Consider the following 20,243-nt stretch of genomic DNA (forward strand, 5'->3'; position numbering starts at 1 on the left):
TTATCAGTGGATCGCCTTATCCAAAATCAGAATCCTTTATTTCACGAAGCATGACTGGGTCATGCCTGGAATTGGGTGTGGCACAGTACATAGCTCAAAGTAGGGGATAGAGCACAATACAGTAGCACAAAGACAATCTTAATAAACCCAGTAAACATCATGCAAATACTGCCAAAAGAAACAGTCAGTAATTATTCGGCTAATTAGACAAATAGAAGTGCGGCTGCGCGGCCGTGCGTACTCGCTCCTGCACGCGTCAGCGGGAGCTTACTGCGCTGGCGCAGTACGAAGTTTTTGTAAAAAGTAGAAAAAAAAATGGTATTACAGGCACCACAGTCTTCAACGTCACAGATCAAATCAGCATAAGATGTGTATCTCTGTACTACTGGAAAGGGGGGCTTTTTATGGCTCCGATTACGTGCTCAAACTGGATCCAGCACAAGCATAGGTATTAATGAAAAGGGAGAAACAGCAGCAGTTGGCACTTCCAAACCATATAAAATAGCGCAGAGCTTTAGAGGACGCTCAAGAGAGCGAAACAGCTGTCAGGCAGCTCACTGCTCCCACCTCACCCCACAGCTTGTAAGGAAACGGGTAGGAAGCATTTTTAATGTTTGCAATGTATCTTATGTAATGTGGCCAGAAAAATAAAGCTATTTTATATGGATTGCAAGTGCCAACTGCTGCTGTTTCTCCGTTTACAGCAGTACAAAGTTTTCCTGTACTGCGCCTGTGCAGTAAGCTCCCGCTGACTGTTCTCTTTCCACCAGTGGCATATTCTCTCCACTTGACGACAGTACTCCTGGATGTTGTCCTTAGTGACAAGGCTGCCAATAGTGGTGTCATCAGCAAACTTGAAGACCTTAACCAAGTCTGCTGTGGATCTGTAGTTATATGGTTAAAAGGGAGAACAGTGGAGACAGGACGCAGTCCTTGGGTGCAGAAGTTTTGGTGACCATTTCCCAAGAGTAAATGTCTCCCAGCTTGACGACTTGGGACCTATTGGTGAGAAAGTCAATGCTCCATCGGCGCAGGGTGGGATGGACCCCAAGTGTGGCTAGATCTTCCTGGAGGATGCGTCGGCAGATGGTTTTAAACGCAGAGCTAAAATCCAGCGGTAGTACTCTGGCGTATGCGTCTGCTCTGTCTAGGTGGTCATGGATAAATTCCAGGCAGATATTTAAGGCATCGTCAGTGGACATGTTTGACCTGTAAGCGAACTGGAAGGGGTGCAGAAGAGGCAAAGTGGAGAATTAAGCATTGATAGGACTGCTCTCTCCAGGGTCTTCATGATGTCCGACATCAAGGCCACGGGTCTAAAGTTGTTGAGGTCGGAGATTCCCTGTTTCTTGGGGACCGGTATGATGATAGACCTCTTCCACAAGCATATACGGTATGTATTTCAAGGTTATTGCTTGGTACACAAGATGCAATTTTCTGACAGACTTACTGTCAGATTAACTATTTCCAACATGTCTAAATGGAATTCTGATCAGAAAATCGATCTGACATGTTGGAAGTAGTGGATGCGACAGAAAATCAGTCAGAAAATTTTATTGTGTGTACCTAGCATTAAGACTATACCACCTGCAGGCTTGTTTTGTTTTAGAGACTTAGATTACTGAAGAAATAGAACATCAGAGAATATGATGGAACACTGTAGGGAAAGAACAAGCACACTAGCTGAATATTATAGGAAGAAATGTTGCATTTCTTTTTCAAGAATGACAACGTGGGGGAGGGGGCGCAGCATCACTTTGTAGGAGAATATGTGCGCGCGCACACGCACACGCACACGCACACACACACACACACACACACACACACACACACACACACACGTGTATGTGTGTAGCAGCATTTGTTTTTGAGAGGATAGTGCAACACCGGTCTTGAATGTGAAAGTATAACCTAGGAGAAAGAGTGAATGGGATCAGGCCAATTATTGACTGGCCCAGTCCAAATTTTTAGGAGATGACCTTGTAACCTTGGGCATCAACAACTTTTTCCGAGGTCCTCGGAAACCTCTTTTGTTTGAGTCATGATAAACATCCACAAGTGTGATCAGGTTTTCTGATTTATTCAGACTCTTAACCCTAAAGCCAGGTATACACCTTCAATTGTGATTGGCCAACTACTGCCCAATTTTACCACCTTCATGTAGTATGAGACTTTACATAATCTGTTCATAGTATTCAAAATCTGTCGACCCTGATACTACATGGAAGTGGTAAAATGAGCAAATCAAAATTGAATTTGTGTACCAGGCTTTAGGATCATCATATAATTTGAAGTTGAAATCACTTTTCCCAGTTGATGACAGAATATAAATATTTTGCTTTAATTTTTTTTATTTAGGAGCCCCCCCCCCCCCCCCCCCCCAACTACTTGTAGGGTTTTTTATTAAGTAGATGAGGTGTCACATTCATATAGAAAATGTTAAAAGGTTCACAAAAACTTTCAAGCACACCTGAAGCCCCAATACAGACGTGGTGCAGAGAGAAATCCATAGAGGACAATGAATACAGAGGCAGGAAGAGATGTGAACAGGTAGATCAACAACTGTCAGCACCAGGAATGAAATGATTGAAACAAGGAGCATTCCACACATTCCATGTTTTATGGGTGAAAGCATAGAAAAAAGATAAGTTATTCAAGTTTATCTTTCAGGTGTTCTAAAAATTCCCTAGAAATACATCAGTCATATGTCAGTATGTTCACTGCCAAGATACAAGCTAGATCAGTGCTGTGTAGAAGCAGTACACACTTTTCTATTTCTATTAGCATTCAGCTGTTAAAATTGTTTAAAGCAAAACTCCCTGAAAGTGTAAAGATTTAAAAACAGATAGTGAAGAAAATGTATGGGTAGTAGAGAAAATGGATAATAGAGAATGAGTTGGGATACTACAGATCATGTTTTATAACGTGCAGTATTTACGTGGTGCTGACATTTTTCTTCAGTGTTTTACAAACAACAGATGTGATGGGACTCCATAGCAAAATTATTACAGTGTCCATGACTTTTTAGACAGGCTGGGGGGGGGGCTCAATAGATAAGCAAAAATGCATGCAGAGGCTGACACCCAAATTCTGTGCAGGGGAGGAGCTTTGTCTAAAGGTGGCCACACACACGATACAATAAAATTATTCGATTCGATAAATATGATCGGATCTCCCCCCCCCCCCCCCAAAAAAAATAAATAAATCGAAAGCTTTTTCTTTTCATTCGACTGAAAAATCCAATCGGATTTTCCATATTTTTTTTTTTTTTAATCGATCCGGAATGCTGTAATTTTTGTTAAAGATTGCATGGTGTGTGTCAGATTGTCAATTTATTAATATAGACACCCTAACAATTTTCTCAGAGTTTCCAATCATTTTTATCATGACCGGGGAATAATTGAACAAATGTGTGTGGTACATTGGTCAGATTTTTTAAATGTTAGTCAGGAAAATTGATTGCGATTCTTGAATTGAACAGATATTTAAAAGATTGTATGGTGTGTGGCCACCTTAAAGGGATACTGTAGGGGGGGGGGTCGGGGGAAAATGAGCTGAACTTACCCGGGGCTTCTAATGGTCCCCCGCAGACATCCTGTGCCCGCGCAGACGCTCACCGATGCTCCGGCCCCGCCTCCGGTTCACTTCTGGAATTTCTGGCTTTAAAGTCAGAAAACCACTGCGCCTGCGTTGCCGTGTCCTCGACCCCGCCGATGTCATCAAGAGCGCACGCCCAGTATGGTCTGTGTCTGCGCAGTACACTCCTGGTGACATCAGCGGGAGCGAGGACACGGCAACGCAGGCGCAGTGGTTTTCTGACTTTAAAGTCAGAAATTCCAGAAGTGAACCAGAGGCGGGGCCGGAGCATTGGGGAGTGGCTGCGCCAACACAGGATGTCTGCGGGGGACCATTAGAAGCCCCGGGTACGTTTAGCTCATTTTCCCCCGACCCCCCTACAGTATCCCTTTAATTAAGGAGATGAGCAGAGTGCAGGACCAGAAACTAGTTAGTTCTCCCAGTGTCTGCGTGGGTTTCCTCAGGGCACTCCTGGTTCCCACCCCATCCCAAAAACATACACAGACAAGTTCATTGGCTTCCCCCTAATTGGCTTGTCCTTAGACAAATTACTTTTACCACACTTGTCAGAGTCGCTATCCCTCTTACTCATCTCAAAGGAAGACAGATATGGGGGTTGCTGGTAGCTCAGCTAACCTCCCCTCTTAAAAGGCAATGTAAAAAGGAAGGAGCATGGCTCCCTGCTAGCAGGAGCATAAATCTGTGTCCTGGGCATACGCTTCCAAGTGTTTTTGTAAAGTAATATCTCTCACTTTTAATTATGTACAAGGACAGTAGCTGTATCCTGAATTGGCTGCACTTGACTGGCTTCTTAGAAAGGGTACAAAAAATATACATGTGCAATTTCTTCTAAATACTTACTTTATCAATTAGATCCCGATTGACACAGTTTGGTAACTGCTGTATAAATGCATCAACAATGAGCTTCAGGTGTGACCCTGTGCTTGCTTCCTCATCTTCTTGTTCTGTTATAGATAACCAAGAGACAAGGAAGGAAAAAAATACACAATATATAAATGAAGAATGAACTTACAAGCTCAATCGCTTACACTATATGTAAGGGTGCATTCACACTATATTCGTTGCACTGCAAAATAATTCTACGTGTGAACTAATTGCCCTCAGATTGCTATGGGCCTGGCCACACCTCTGCGTTGTAATGGATGGAGTTCTTCTAACTTGCTACATACATGCAGACAGGGCCCAATTTACACTTTAGGAGACTGTACGCACAGAGGTCCCGATGCCCTAAACTTCACCCCTCAGCACAGGCCGTACCCCCAATTCACCTACACCGTAGTCTTAAAATGGTGAACTACTGCTTTGAGCATACCCGCCGCTCATACAGAGTTATGCTATTTTTCAAGGGCATTTCTCAGGCACCCGCTATATTTTTGGGCATCATGCTGGTCATCTTAAAACTTAATTTTGGTGCCACTGGCTTAAAGATAATCCGTAACGAAAAAACCTCCCCTGGGGGGTACTCACCTCGGGTGGGGGTAGCCTCCGGATCCTATTGAGGCTTCCCCCGTTTTCCTCGGTCCCACGGTGACGGCGAAAATCCTCCTGGAGCGGCGGCGATGTAAATATTTACCTCCGTGGCTCCAGCGCAGGCGCAGTATCCGCTCTTCCCACGGAGATAGGTGGAAATAGCCGATCTCCGTCGGGCCGCTCTACTGCGCAGGCGCAAGTCTCCTGCGCAGTAGAGCGGACCAGACGGAGATCAGCCATTTCAGCCTATCTCCTTCAGAAGAGCCGAAACAGCGCCCCCGCTGGAGCCTGGAAAGGTAAATATTGAACAGGCTGGCGGATCTGTCGGCCCGGCTTTTGAAGGGCTGCAGCGAGACCCCCGTGGGACAGAGGAGGATGGGGGAAGCCTCATTAGGATCCTGAGGCTTCCCCCTCTCGAGGTGAGTACACCCCAGGGGACGTTTTTCTTGTTACAGTGTCTCTTTAAGTGCTCTTTTCAGTTGAATGGAGTGACCAGTGCTGACAGGTGTCACATCAGTGTGCTGTATTACTGCATGATCTGCTGCCTTACCTGAAGTATTACAGAAATAAGGGTCTGCTGATATGTTACAACCATAGGAAAAGCCACTGGTAGAGAGTTGAAACTGACCATCTGCCATGTACAGTGGTTTGCAAAAGTATTCGGCCCCCTTGAAGTTTTCCACATTTTGTCATATTACTGCCACAAACATGAATCAATTTTATTGAAATTCCATGTGAAAGACCAATACAAAGTGGTGTACATGCGAGAAGTGGAACGAAAATCATACAGGATTCCAAACATTTAAAAAAAAACAAAAAAACCCCCTGAAAAGTGGGGTGTGCTTAATTTATTCAGCCCCCTGAGTCAATACTTTGTAGAACTACCTTTTGCTGCAATTACAGCTGCCAGTTTTTTGGGGTATGTCTCTACCAGATTTGCACATCTAGAGACTGAAATCCTTGCCCATTCTTCTTTGCAAAACAGCTCCAGCTCAGTCAGATTAGATGGACAGCGTTTGTGAACATCAGTTTTCAGATCTTACCACAGATTCTCACTTGGATTTAGATCTGGACTTTGACTTGGCCATTCTAACACATGGGTATGTTTTGTTTTAACCTTTTCGGGACCGCCTCTATGAGATCCTACGCCGCACTTGTGGCTGTTCTAGCCTGATGCGGCGTAGGATCTACGCCGGCCCGCAGTTTCCGCTCCCGACGCGATCGTGCGCACCCGAAAGGGGGAGATTAAGCTGTCATATGACAGCCGACATCTCCCCTGAGTGATCAGCAGCCATCGCGTATGGCTGCTGATCACATGATCACTACGATCGCCGTCGGATCGTAGTGATCAGTTTGACAGCTGCGCGGCAGGGGGGGAAAGAAGAGGATCCACTCACCTCCCTGCCGTTCCAGCGACGATCGGCGCCCCCCCTCCGCTCTGGCCGGCATCTCCGCTCCGTCTGACGTCAGTGCCGGGTCCCGGCTTGATGACGTCATCAAGCCGCGACCCGGAACTGATTGTCAGACAGAACGGAGATGCCGGCTGGAGAAGAGGGTCCCGTGCGGCTCATCGCTGGAGCCTGAAAGGTAAGTGAAGGCTGCTGGCAGAAGGGGGGGCCCAGGCCACCATGGGGGGACACAAATCGAGGCAGCCACAGACGGGATCCGGCCGCCTGACCCCCCCAAACGCGCGCACCCCCTTCCCGCGCAAAATGCCTGATCCTTAAGGGGGGTAGGTGGCCGGTCCCGAAAAGGTTAAACTATTCCATTGTTGCCCTGGCTTTATGTTTACGGTCGTTGTCCTGCTGGAAGGTGAACCTCCGCCCCAGTCTCAAGTCTTTTGCAGACTTCAAGAGGTTTTCTTCCAAGAAGAGAAGCACCCCCCAGAGCACGATGCTGCCACCACCATATTTGACAGTGGGGATGGTGTGCAGTGTTAGTTTTCCGCCACACATAGCATTTTGCATTTTTGGCCAAAAAGTTCAATTTTGGCCTCATCTGACCAGAGCACCTTCTTCCACATGTTTGCTGTGTCCCCCACATGGCTTGTGGCAAACTGCAAACGGGACTTCTTATGCTTTTCTGTTAACAATGCCTTTCTTCTTGTCACTCTTCCATAAGAGCCAACTTTGTGCAGTGCACGACTAATAGTTGTCCTATGGACAGATTCCCCCAACTGAGCTGTAGATCTCTGCAGCTCTTCCAGAGTCACCATGGGCCTCTTGATTGCATTTCTGATCAGCGCTCTCCTTGTTCAGCCTGTGAGTTTAGGTGGATGGCCTTGTCTTGGTAGGTTTACAGTTGTGCCATACTCCTTCCATTTCTGAATGATCGCTTGAACAGTACTCCGTGGGATGCTCAAGGCTTTGGAAATCTTTTTGTAGCCTAAGCCTGCTTTAAATTACTCAATAACTTGATCTATGACCTGTCTGGTGTGTTTTTTGATGGTGTTGTTGCTCTCAATATTCTCTAATGCTGGGATTACACCACACAATTTTCTGTTAGATTCTTCTGTAAGATTTTTCTGTTAGAATGCATAATTAGATTATTTTCTGTAGAGAATGGTCATTATCTCTTGTGCATGGTCTTCTGGTCATCTCCTGCTCAGTAGAACAATGCCTAATTGCTTGGCAGATAGATGGTAAGATAGATACATTTCCAACATGTTGAACTAAAGCCCAATCTACATGACACGATTCTTTATACGATTCGATTACGATTCTATTTACGATCCGATTAAATCCAACATGTCCGATCAGGATTCGATTCAATTCGATTTGCCATTGTTTTGCAATGGCAAATCGAATTGAATCTAATCAAATCCCGATCGGACATGTCGGATTTAATCGGATCGTAAATAGAATCGTAATCGAATCGTATCGTGTAGATTGGGCGTTAGATAATCTAACAGAAAATTGTATGATGTAATCCCAGCATTATGCTGAGAATAGACTGTGCGTTTCTGCGGCTCAATTATGCCGCCTAATCGATTCCCGCGCGTCCCCGCAGGCGCCTGGATCGATTTCCGCTCATCCCCGCAGGTGCTTCTCTTATCTTCTGCTCGTTTTTTCCATTGTCCAGCCCGCGGTATCAATCCGGCGGGTGATCGGACACTCCGGAAATTATCAATCGAGCCATCTAATGGCTCGATTCAGCCGCAGAAACGCACAGTCTATTCCTAGCATTAGACAACCTCTGAGGTCGTCACAGAGCAGCTGTATTTGTACGGACATTAGATTACACACAGGTGTCATTAGCACTCATCAGGGAATGTCTATGGGCAACTGACTGCACTCAGACCAAAGGGGGCTGAATAATTACGCACACCCCACTTTGCATTTTTTTTTTTTAATGTTTGGAATCCTGTATGATTTCTGTTTCACTTCTCACGTGTACACCACTTTGTAGTGGTCTTTCACGTGGAATTCCAATAAAATTGATTCATGTTTGTGGCAGTAATGTGACAAAATGTGGAAAACTTCAAGGGGGCCGAATACTTTTGCAAACCACTGTACCTAAAGTCTCATGTACAACCCACAAAAGTCAGGGTTTTAGGAAATACACAGCCAACCACCCACCCTCAGTTTTATACCATCCGTGACATTAGAACTAAAAAAAAAAATTACATGTATATGCCTCTGCAGCATACAATGCAGAGCATGCCATGGCAGTAAATTGTCAACCCCCCTACCACCCCTCCATTCCGGCAGCCAGCTGTGCCCCAAATGCCCCCCGACGAATTTGGTTCCATTCCACGACCACTATATAATGCTCTGCAACCGCTTTTGTAATGCCATAATTTGCATATTGGCAAGCCTCGGCACCCTGCTGCATTTTTCCACAACCACATCGCGTTGCAACAGCAGCTGTTTCCGTTACCACTGGGCTGGTAGCCGCATGCAGAATGGGAACTCGCCTGTCCTTTGAATTTTGTTCCGCTCCGTGACTGCTATGTAATGCCGCAATTTTGCCCTTTTTTCCGTATTTCACATGGATAGACTCTTGCGCCACTGCTCAGGCTGCACTGGCCCTGTCTCAATAATGATACCCCTCAGATAATCATTAAATAATTACTTACAAACACATTAAATAACACATTATATAACACTGTACATTTTCCAGTCCATTCTCAATTTCATATTTACAGTATATATTATTTGAATGGTTTTCAAGTCAGTTGAATGCTGACAAAATTATTACCTTGCTCATCTAGGAGTTTTTTAGTGAGGTCTTCAGCTTCCTCTACACCTTCCAGCTCCATGGGATCATCATTTATATCCAAAGCCTCAAGCTCTAGCTCTAATTCTTCAGTTACTGACACTTCTCTTTCTTTACAATCTTTAGAATCTAGCAAATACATATTACAAACAATTAACTGAAGAAAGTCAATTCCATTAAAGTATGGTAGAATGTCAGAATATTGGAAGGTTACGATCGCATTCTGATTTGTCACTCGGTCACGGTAATTCATAAATATTTTATTTGACTGACTTAAGTGATGAACTATATGCAAATTATAAAATACCTCCATAAATTATAATCTCACCACTGAAAAGGCTTAGTGAATTGAGTAAAATATTGTGGTAACACCCATCCAACAGTGTGCTGTCTGTGAGCCTTGTTGCATTGTAGGAAATATTGGCTCTTTCCAACTGTCAAGCAAGCAGCATCTCCCTCTTTACACACTATATATATATATATATAGCAAGCAACACCTTTTAGTCTATCACATTGGCCTCAATTCACTAAGATCATGCTGGAGGTACCGCCACACAGTTAGAGAGTTATTTTATCTCTTCATTCCTTAAGTTACCTCCTCTGTAGTTAAATTACCTCCTCTGTAGTTATTTTCACACACAGTTAATCAACAGCCTATCTTTAACTTTAGAATTCTGAAGTTATTTTAAGTATTGAAGAGTTAACTTTAGAGATATCACCTTAACTTAAAGACAGAAGAGTTATCTTTAGGTTAGCCTGAAGTAAAATGTTTCCTGAATACTACCATGGTGATAACTCTAGAAAGGTTATTAAAGACAGGAGATAAGCTTAGTGAATTGAGGCCATTGTATAGTGGGCATGTTTATAGATAATGGCAGTTGGTGCTGGTTTTTTTCCTTGTGTGCTAGTAGTAAAGATAATTACCTGAAGACTCAAACAACATGATCGAATAGCAATCATTTCTTGATCTAGCTTCTATTTTTTTTAATTCTCACTTTGCAAAGCACAGATTGATTCCCCGCTGACCTTAAATAAATATACAGATGTGATGCAAGCTCCAAGCTTGTTTCAGCCAGATAACTGTCATTATTTAAAAGGAAATAAATATGGCAGATTCCACATCCCTCTCGACAGAGTCAGTTTAAACTACCAGTTTTGAAATTATTTCTCAAGAATCTAAAATTGTTATTTGCTTGTTTTGTATGATTCAACCAGTTTATCCAATTCAACAAAACAAACAAACATTTTAAAATGAAAGTGGTACCAATTAATTGTTTTATTTTGCACATATGCAACTGAAAGTGCAATAGAATAATCCTATCTAATAAAACCTAACTGTCCCTGCGTACTCCTGTCCCATGCTTTTTGCTACTGCGCAGCATGGTCAGCCATTGGGTCAGGATGACGGGCCAGTTAGCCATGCAGACACAGTGTTCTCCCCGGGCTCTTTTAGCCGGGTGCTCCACCGGGCTAGTTTTGGTGACCACCCGGCTGTCATCAGCTCAACTCCACCTCTGCTGTAAGCAGAAATGTGCAGAGAAGCACCAGCCCTGCATTCTTTCATCGCGCCCCACCCGGCTACTTTTTCATGCCACCCGGCTACTTTTTCATGCCACCCGGCTGGAAAAAAATTCTGGGGAGAACACTGAGACAGGTGCGCGCGCATGCGCACTGACATGCAGCGGTGAGAGAAAGACCTAGAGCCTGTTTTTAAATGGACTTAGGTCTACTAGCTGTAAATAAAAATAGTTCAGATCCAACCTGAAAACAATTGTTAGGAAAAACTGAAAAACTGTGGTAGCCATACATGGTACATTTTTTTCATACAATTTTACCATTTCTATGTAGTATAAGGGTAAATTAAGTGAATATACTGAATGGATAATTTAGGCAGTTCCCTTATATTACATAGAAACGGTAAGATTGTATGAAAAAAATTCTACCATGTATGGCCACCATTAGACTGACAGAGCTTGAAGATCACCCAGCCTCCTAGTTGACGTAACCGCAACTAGCAATAGCAGCTTAGGAGTTTCATATCTATGTCTGAAATTGGTTGCCAAAATCCTCTCAAAGCATCCAGAGCCCCATGGGGGCTGGAGGAAGCCCCAGGTAAGTATAAAACCTGAGACAACTTTTGGTACACCGGCATGATCGCTCCAACGGCGTCCTCTTCTCTCCCTCCGTGTGCCCGCAATTGGCCGCAGAAAGTCTTCCGGTCCGGGGCCAACTGCGCATGCGCAGCCCAGCCGTGAGTGCCCTCCCGCCACATTCATATTGCCAGAAGTGTTCTGTGGCTGTGCAGTATTACTCCGGACGCTGTGGGAGCAATCAGGCTGGAGGGGGCTGCAAGAAGCCAGGTATGTATATTTTATTGGGGGGATCGCCATCTCTGCTACAATTTAAAGGTACCAGTATGTTCAAAAGATAAATCCAAAGCTTTTAAGTAGAAAGAAAGGCTTCCAACTTTGGACACTTAACCCATGTATCATTATCGGATTGTGCAAACAGATATTTACTCCTTGCAGATTTTAGGTACAAAGTCTGCGTTCAGGATGTTTCCATGGCTCATTAATTATATCCCTTAGGGACTGATGTACAGGAAATCCTCTACCCTCAGGAAATGCTACCTCTGAGTACACCTGAGGGTACTTTCACACCAGGGCGGGGCGGTAATTTTACCGCTCCCCACCACCGTGCAATGAAAGTCTATGGAGACGGAAGTGACGTTTTCGCTGCATCCCCTGCGCAGGTCTAAAACTACGTTACCGTGCGGCTTCTGCGTCAACATGCGGCGATCTGCTTCGGCCCAGAAGTCATGTTAGTATATGGCAACATGTGGAGTGCACGGAAGCGTATTTTTACAATATGCTTCCGTGCACTTCTGCATACCCTTGAAGCAGGAAGTGACAGCAAGTGCGCATCACTTACTGCTTGGCTGGTGGCCTGAATGCCTGTTGCTGGTGGAGATATGCAGTGCGAAGGAAGAGACACACCGCATCACTAACGCTGGTTTACAGTGCGACACCAGCCTCACCCTGAGCGGCAGGACTGTGGAGTCAGAGTCGGTGGTTTCATAAACTGAGGAGTCTGAGTATTTTTGTACAGACTCCACAGCCCTGCTGATTGGTGTACTCATCTCTGGCTATCCAACCTCGCAATAGTGCGGCTGCTAACATTACCATTCAGGCTGCAGCTGGGCACTGTATTCCATAGTTGCCGGGAAAAAACCGCACACCTATCGCCTTATCAACCGCTTTCCCTGCTTTCTGCCATCCAAAAGAGCGGTCAAATGAGGAAGCCTTATGCTGGGGATACACGGTACGTTTCTGTACCGTGCATTGACCAGCTGATCCGGCCAGCTGATAATATTCAGCTGGCCCGATCATCCGCTCGACCAGCGCCCGCTCGATTCCCGCCAGCGGACAATGGCAGGGAATCGAGCGGTGATAAGGAAGCGCAGGCGAGCAGCAATCGATCCGCGCGCACGCGCGGGAATGCGCCGGCATCGAGCCGCTGGCTCGATCTGGCACATAAAACGAGCCGTGTATGCACGGCTTTAGAGTATGCTGCCAAAAAATTGTGACTCCCAGCCACATGAACATAAGACAGAGGAAGCAAGGGAGCTCAGCACACAGGCATCCTTTCAGAATAACTTCTTCATGGGAAACAAAAAAATAAATAAATAAATGTACTTAAAGGGGAGCCTAATTCTTTAGGTGTTTTAAAACTGAGGGGCAGAGAGGTTTTTTTTTTATAATGTTCTTGATGGTCTCCTATGGTGACCCATATGATGGCTGAAGAAAGTAAAATGTACAGGCAAAATTTCCCTTTTGCATCCATAGATTATCCACATCATTATACTTTTAAAAACAAGCCAAAAAAACAAAAAAAAAAAAAACACAACAAACACCAACTTCAAATAGTGGCCACATTTTTCTTAGGGAAAGTGGAGCTATACTTAAGCCTGAAACAAAAGAATATGGAAGAAGCCATTCTGACTCTGGCTCTTTGAGTTGCAAAGTTACTAACCAGCACGGTGGGGTAGTGGTGAGCGCTCTCGCCTTGCAGCACCAGGTCCCTGGTTTGAATCCCAGCCAGGGCACTAACTGCACAGAGTTTGTATGTTCTCCCCGTGTCTGCGTGGGTTTCCTTTGGGCACTCCGGTTTCCCCCCACATCCCAAAAACATACCGATAAGTTTATCGGCTTCCCTCTAAATTGGCCTAGACTACAATGCATACACTACATGATACATACATAGACCTATGACTATAGTAAGGATTAGATTGTGAGCCCCTCTGAGGAACAGTTAAAGGAATACTGTAGGGAGGTCGGGGGAAAATGAGTTGAACTTACCCGTGGCTTCTAATGGTCCCCCGCAGACATCCTGTACCCACGCAGCCACTCACCGATGCTCCGGCCCCACCTCCAGTTCACTTCTGGAATTTCAGACTCTAAAGTCTGAAAGCCACCGCTCCTGCGTTGCCGTGTCCTAGCTCGCACTGACGTCACCAGGAGTGTATAGCACAAGCCCAGTATGGTCTGTGCCTGAGCAGTACGCTCCTGGTGACATCAGCGGGAGCGAGGACACGGCAATGCAGGCACAGTGGTTTTCAGACTTTAAAGTCTGAAATTCCAGAAGTGACCTGGAGGCGGGGCTGGAGCATCAGTGAGTGGCTGCGTGGGTACAGGATGTCTGCGGGGGACCATTAGAAGCCACTGGTAAGTTCAACTCATTTTCCCGCGACCCCTACAGTATCCCTTTAAAGTGACAAAACAATATACTCTGTACAACACAGCGGAAGATGTCCGCTCTATATAAATACTAAATAATAATAATAACCAAAACAAGCATGCGGATCAGATGTTCTTACTGCTCGCTAAAACCACCGTTTGCACGCCTGTTGCAGGTGTTTGATGCCATCTACTTAGCCAAAAAGCCATCATTATAGTCAGATAATTGGCATTTTTCAGAACACATTTTAGCCCCCTTATTACTTCTCAATTCAAGTATCCTTTAACCTTTTTAGCGGTAACACTGGATCAGACTCGGGGGTTGGAAATCCTTTTTAGCGGTAACCCCGGGCCTGACTCATGGCCGCCAGAAGGTTATTGTAGAGCATAGCCTGCAGTTGGCGTTTCAACTCACCTCCCCCAGGATCCAGCAGCCACTCTCCTTCCTGTCCTCAAAAGCTCTGCATCCCCTGGTGAGATCGCAGTGTCGCCGTGGTGACCTCACTATAGGGTTACAGCGCCACCTGGAGGACAGAAGGAAAACTGCAGTGCTGGATCCCAGGAAGGTGAGTAAGTGCAAGGGCTGCTGCCAGCTCTATGGGGGAATCATTTGTTTCTTGATTTTAGGGTCTAAAACCTAATGAAAAAATTTATGAAAATTATAACCCCTTTAGACCCTAAAATTGGCAAGGAATCCTACCACCAGGGAGGTTAATAGCATCAGTAAGTAAATGGAAGAACAATGCTAGCACAGAGCATACCATACAACTATAAAACCTCAAATCTTAATGGACTTCAGTTTAAGTTTACTTTGCTTAATCAAAACGTAACGTTGTATGACTGTTGGCCTCACAGATTACAAAAATTACTCTCGATGCTTGCATTTGTGTGAAAAGTAACCCAAAGTATTAATATGGCAAGAGAAACAGGGATGAAATGCAGTGTCCTAACCAACAAATACCCAGTGTTCTCCCCAGAGCCTTTCAGCTGGGCGGAGCGCCCACCTGACCCTGCCCTCCCGCCCGGCTGCCGTTTGCCCTGGTCTGTGGCAGAATTACTGTACTTTCTCCTCTTGAATCACTACAGCGAGCAGAGCAGTAGCTGTGTCTGTGCAGCCAGCTCGCTGTTATTCAGGGAGAGGTCTCCGCCCTCTTCCCCAGCTCCCTTCGTAGTGTAAAGGGGCGGGGAAAGCTCCTGTGAAGTTGCTCCTGTGAAGTTGCTCCTGTGAAGTTACACGCAGGACAGATAAACTTACACCTCGGGATGCCTGGCTTAATTCATTCCACCGGCAAGTCTCCTGTCATAATGGGGGAGGGGGGCTGTCTCGAAGCCGTTGCTGTGTGGTAAATGCTTTTTATATGCAGACAGCATTAGATTAGCTTTACACACTTGTACAGTACTGTTCTCACCAATGACTAACTAATGTTTAAACAGATGTGGAGAGGAGAGCTGTAACATTGCAGATTTCTGCTGAGAGATTATAAAAAGGTGGCATTTCTGACCTTATTTGTAGAAAATAAAAAAGCAGTTTAGCTGTAATCTTAGCTAAACTTGGAAAATACTTGTGGTTATTGCAGTCTAAACTTGAGAGCACTTTATTCAGCAGCCTCCATGATTGTCCCTCTTAAAGTAAGTGTGTGTGTGCGTGAGTGCGGTGTGCATGTGTGAGAGAGCATGGTATGTGTGTGTTTATGGTGTGTGTGCTTTATCCTGGGCTGTCCATAATCCAGTAGTACCTAGCATATCCCCCCTTTCCCCCAAGGCAACCAGTGGTGTGATTCCACACCCTGGGCTCGATTCACAAAAGTGTGATAACTGCTCTCAGAGCAGCTATCACGCGATCTGCCGGCGCCAAGGTTTGCGCGCGTACACCATTACTCCGCATGGTAAAAGGTTTGCATGAAACACGCAGCCGATTGCGCGCAAACCTTCCTTTATCATGGGGAGTAATGGAGTAGGCGCGCAAACCTCGTCGCGCCGGAAGATCACGTTATAGCTGCTCTGAGAGCAGTTATCACACTTTTGTGTATCGACCCCCCAGTGTGACCCTACCCACCCGGCTACTTTTTCATGCCACCCGGCTGGAAAAATATTCTGGGGAGAACACTGAATACCATGTAATGGGTTATTAAGTGTTATATACTCCCCAATGCGGTGCAGCTCGTTTCATAACTCTCCTCCCCACAGGATGAGATAATCATGGGAGGAGTGTCCCGACACAGGTGGTGTTTTGCTGTTTATGGTGGTGTGGATTTGATACACTGGAGAGGTGGATGGCAAATGTTTGCGTAGATAGAAAATGCCACATGTAACTTCTGATTACGGTATCTGGCGGTAAGCACGATTTAACTTTTGGACTATCTTTTTGCATTATTTACAGTTCTGCATAAGTCCGTGTACTAGGTTGTGTTAAATGTTGTGATCCATAGGCGCATCATTTTTTCTATTAAACCTAATGGAGTACTCATCACCTGCACATCTAGCATACATAAGCAGCAAGTGATTTATGAGAAAATCTGTTTGTGATAACATGCAGATGCACTGTGTGCAAGGAGACAGCAGACTAATTAAAATCAAACAAAATAAAGCAAGCTGCCAGATATTAAAATCGGTCTCCTTGGATACAGAAGTTCTGTGAAGCCAATCTCACCACAAGGACCAAGTTTGGGCCTCCTCCATGTAACTAAGGGAAAAGCAGTGGTGTGGGATTGCTGAAGGAATTGTGCAGTAAAGAGAAGTCAGCCTTATGGTGGCCACTAATGATCCAACCTTTTTCATCCAATCTTACCAGATCTATGTAGTATAAGAGTAAATTGTGTGAATATACTGAATGGATACTTCAGGCAGTTACCTTATATTACATAGAAATGGTAAGATTGAATGAAAAAGATTGGATCATTAGTGGCCACCATTAAACATCCATTCTGTAGAATGATCCAATAGATATAGCTCTGTGCACAGGAATGGCTAGTCGTAATAGACACAGAGTGCAGAAAGGCCAAACACTATATGCAACAGTTCATGTCAAAAAAGAGAGAAAGGGCCTTGCACATCACTTAAAACTTCACTTTTAATGGAGCCAATAAAAAGCATACATTACATCTCCTTTGAGGTGGAAAGAGAGGTACAGGCAGTAGGGATAGTCGACAGCTGTTTCGCGCCGGTTAGATACAGTGGCGCATCATCAGGACGTCCTGATGATGCGCCACTGTATCTAACCGGCGCGAAACAGCTGTCGACTATCCCTACTGCCTGTACCTCTCTTTCCACCTCAAAGGAGATGTAATGTATGCTTTTTATTGGCTCCATTAAAAGTGAAGTTTTAAGTGATGTGCAAGGCCCTTTCTCTCTTTTTTGACATGATCCATTCTGTAGAATGGTTCCCAAGTCTTTTGCTCAATACCTGACTGCTGCTAGCAAGTACAGTAAATCACCACTGGTCTTCATTACGTTTCACTCACTAGTAAAGTATATACCTGAAGGTAGTTCAGTTGAGTCTTGATTTCTGTCTATTGGACAGCAATCAGGCATGTGTATGTGTGGCAAATGACTAGACCAGCAACAGAGCAGTCTGCCTGATCCGTCTGGCGAATCAACTCACACGACAGATGGGCTTACATCGTGCAGTAGGCCACGTGTGTACAAGTCGTTTGAGGGAAATGCCCCCGTTTTAAATGCAGCCACATTGTGCAGCGCATAATTTCGCTCGTGAATGCAGTAGGCAAATGAGTTGGTAATTCAGTTGGTTGGTGCGCATAAAATAAAAGTGGTGTAAACGATCTGCCGAGAGGTTGGTAAGGTCATGCAGTTGGTCGTGCACTTGGTTTGATGCATTCACAACCCATCGAAATCAAATCCTAAGCGCAAAAAAGTGAACGAACACACACACACACACACACACACACACACACACACACACACACACACACACACACACACACACACACACACACACACCATAAAAACAGTTAAATTTACCTTTTAAATCATCTTTGCTCAAGTCCTTACTTTGAGTGCTCTTTTCATTGTCTTTGAACAGGATTGCAGGCACAAACGCTTTAAGGTCAATCATGTTTTCATAGAAGTTGCGAGCATCTTCATCTTCCCATATGCCTCCTTCCAGATCATAATCACCAGGCTTTCCAGGGGTGAATATATCAATGCCAGGTCCATGTTCTTTAAAAGTACATAATGCCACATTAGAGAGTATTACTTAGATGCAATCCAATCAATATTGAGCATTAGGCCTTGATATGCACTCAAACTGTACACACTCTGGGATTCGTAGGTATAGCATAACAATAATCCACAGTTTACCAATGACTACTGTCAGCAATTTTTTAATCTGTGCGCTAGGAAGGCATGCTGGTCTGTTTAACGTCAGACACTCTTTCACAGGAAGAGCATGGCCATGGGATTCTGATGCAGCCTTGAAAGGGTCATGAGAGAAACAGCTGCTGGTCCGATAACCTAGCCTTCAGCATGCCGTACACAAATCTTATTTCTGAACATTTGAAGCAGCTGAACAAAAATAAATAAATAAATAAATACTGCTAACACGTTACTAATGTTGCAAAATGGGATGAGTACACCTTTTGCAAGACAACCCAAGGTGAGTTTTTTTTTTTAAGGGCATATTCACAGTGGGACGTTGCGTTTTAATGCAACGTTAATCACAATGTGTCTGTGTTAAAGAAAACCTGTAGTGAGAAAAACCTCCCCTGGGGGGTTCTCACCTCGGGTGGGGGAAGCCTCCGGATCCTATTGAGGCTTCCCCCGTCCTCCTCGGTCTCACGACGGCGGCGAAAATACTCCCGAAACGGCCGGGATGTAAATAAATATTTACCTCCCAGGCTCCAGTGTAGGCGCAGAATCGGCTCTCCGCCTCGGAGATCTAGATATAGCCAATCGCTGTCAGGCTGCTCTACTACACAGGCGCAAGTCTCCTGCGCAGTAGAGCGGACCTGACGGAGATCGTCTATTTTTGCCTATCTCCATGCGGAGAGCCGCAACAACGCCCCCGCTGGAGCCAGGAAAGGTAAATAAATCAGCGTTTATCAGCCTTGTCGAGGGAGGATTCCGGGACACTTCGGGGGAGCCAGCGCTGGACTGCCTGCAGCTACAGCGGAGGGGAAGTCTCACTGGGACCCTGAGGCTTCCCTCTACTGAGGTGAGTACCCCCCAGGGGACTTTTCTTTTGTTACAGGGTCTCTTAAAGAGGTAACGCACTGCACGAAGTGAGTTACCACAAGGCAACATTTTTTAACTTGACTTTAACGTCGCACTGTGACCGGCAGATAGGATTAGCATTGCAGTGCGGTAAGCTGCGTTATAAGACTTTATAATGCGCGACCATAACGTCCCACTGTGAATGCGACCTAAAACATTTTTCGCTGGTCAAAGGGTCTTTTAGGCCTTCACAGCTAGTGTGCACTACAGGCCAACAATGAAGAGTTCTCAGTGGTTAAAGGGGAACTAAAGTAAGAGGTATACGGAGGCTGCCCTATTTATTTCCTTTCAATCAATACCAGTTGCCTGGCAGCCCTGCTGGTCTATTTCTCTGCAGTAGTATCTGAATAACACCAGAAACAAGCATGCAGCTAGTCTTGTCAGATCTGACTTTAAAGTCTGAAACACTTGATCTGCTGCATGTTTGTTCAGGGGCTATGGCTAATAGTATTCGAGGCAGAGGATCAGCAGGGCTGCCAGGCAACTGGTATTGCTTAAAAGGAAATAAACATGGCAGCCTCCATATACCGCTCTCTTCAGTTCCCTTTTAATGTGTGTCCATAGTAATGAGGGACAGATGTAAGAAAACAAATTGGGGTTCCAATGGATACACATTAGCACCCTAAAGCTAAGAAAGTAAAATGTAGATTATAATCAACTACACCCAAACAAAAATGAAGGAAGCTTCAGCCGGAAACCCTTTTCTGTTCCAGAAGATGTTTAATCACTGCTGCAACGTTATTGTGTTCTAAAGACTGAAGGAGTTTCCTAAACATTTTTATATTTACAGGCAAACCCTCCTACACATGTATGAGAATGGTCTCCCCACAGAGATGGGTACTTGATCCCTCAGGCGAGTTTGGGGCTCGAGTGCATTAAGCCTAGTACACACTAGCAATTTTGATAGGCCAATCACTGGTCAATATTACCACCTCCATGTAGTATGACTATTTACCTATCTAATCTGCATAGAATTGAAAATCTGTTTGGCCC

The 20,243-nt window shown here is 45.0% G+C and overlaps 1 protein-coding gene across 4 annotated transcripts in view; it reads right to left on the reverse strand.

The window, feature by feature from the left end:
* The window catches only part of LOC137563524 (regulator of nonsense transcripts 2-like), a 113,450-nt gene that overhangs the window by 62,836 nt on the left and 30,371 nt on the right, over positions 1-20,243 (reverse strand). For all 4 annotated transcript variants that reach the window (XM_068276098.1, XM_068276099.1, XM_068276100.1 and 1 more), the window contains exons 5-7: positions 18,000-18,197; positions 9,268-9,414; positions 4,438-4,541 (exon numbers count right to left, since the gene is read on the reverse strand). In XM_068276098.1, coding sequence (XP_068132199.1) covers positions 4,438-4,541; positions 9,268-9,414; positions 18,000-18,197 — 449 coding nt within the window. The remainder of the gene's footprint in view (positions 1-4,437; positions 4,542-9,267; positions 9,415-17,999; positions 18,198-20,243) is intronic.

Source organism: Hyperolius riggenbachi, chromosome 3 (genome assembly GCF_040937935.1).
Source record: "Hyperolius riggenbachi isolate aHypRig1 chromosome 3, aHypRig1.pri, whole genome shotgun sequence".
In the NCBI taxonomy this organism is placed as follows: domain Eukaryota; kingdom Metazoa; phylum Chordata; class Amphibia; order Anura; family Hyperoliidae; genus Hyperolius; species Hyperolius riggenbachi.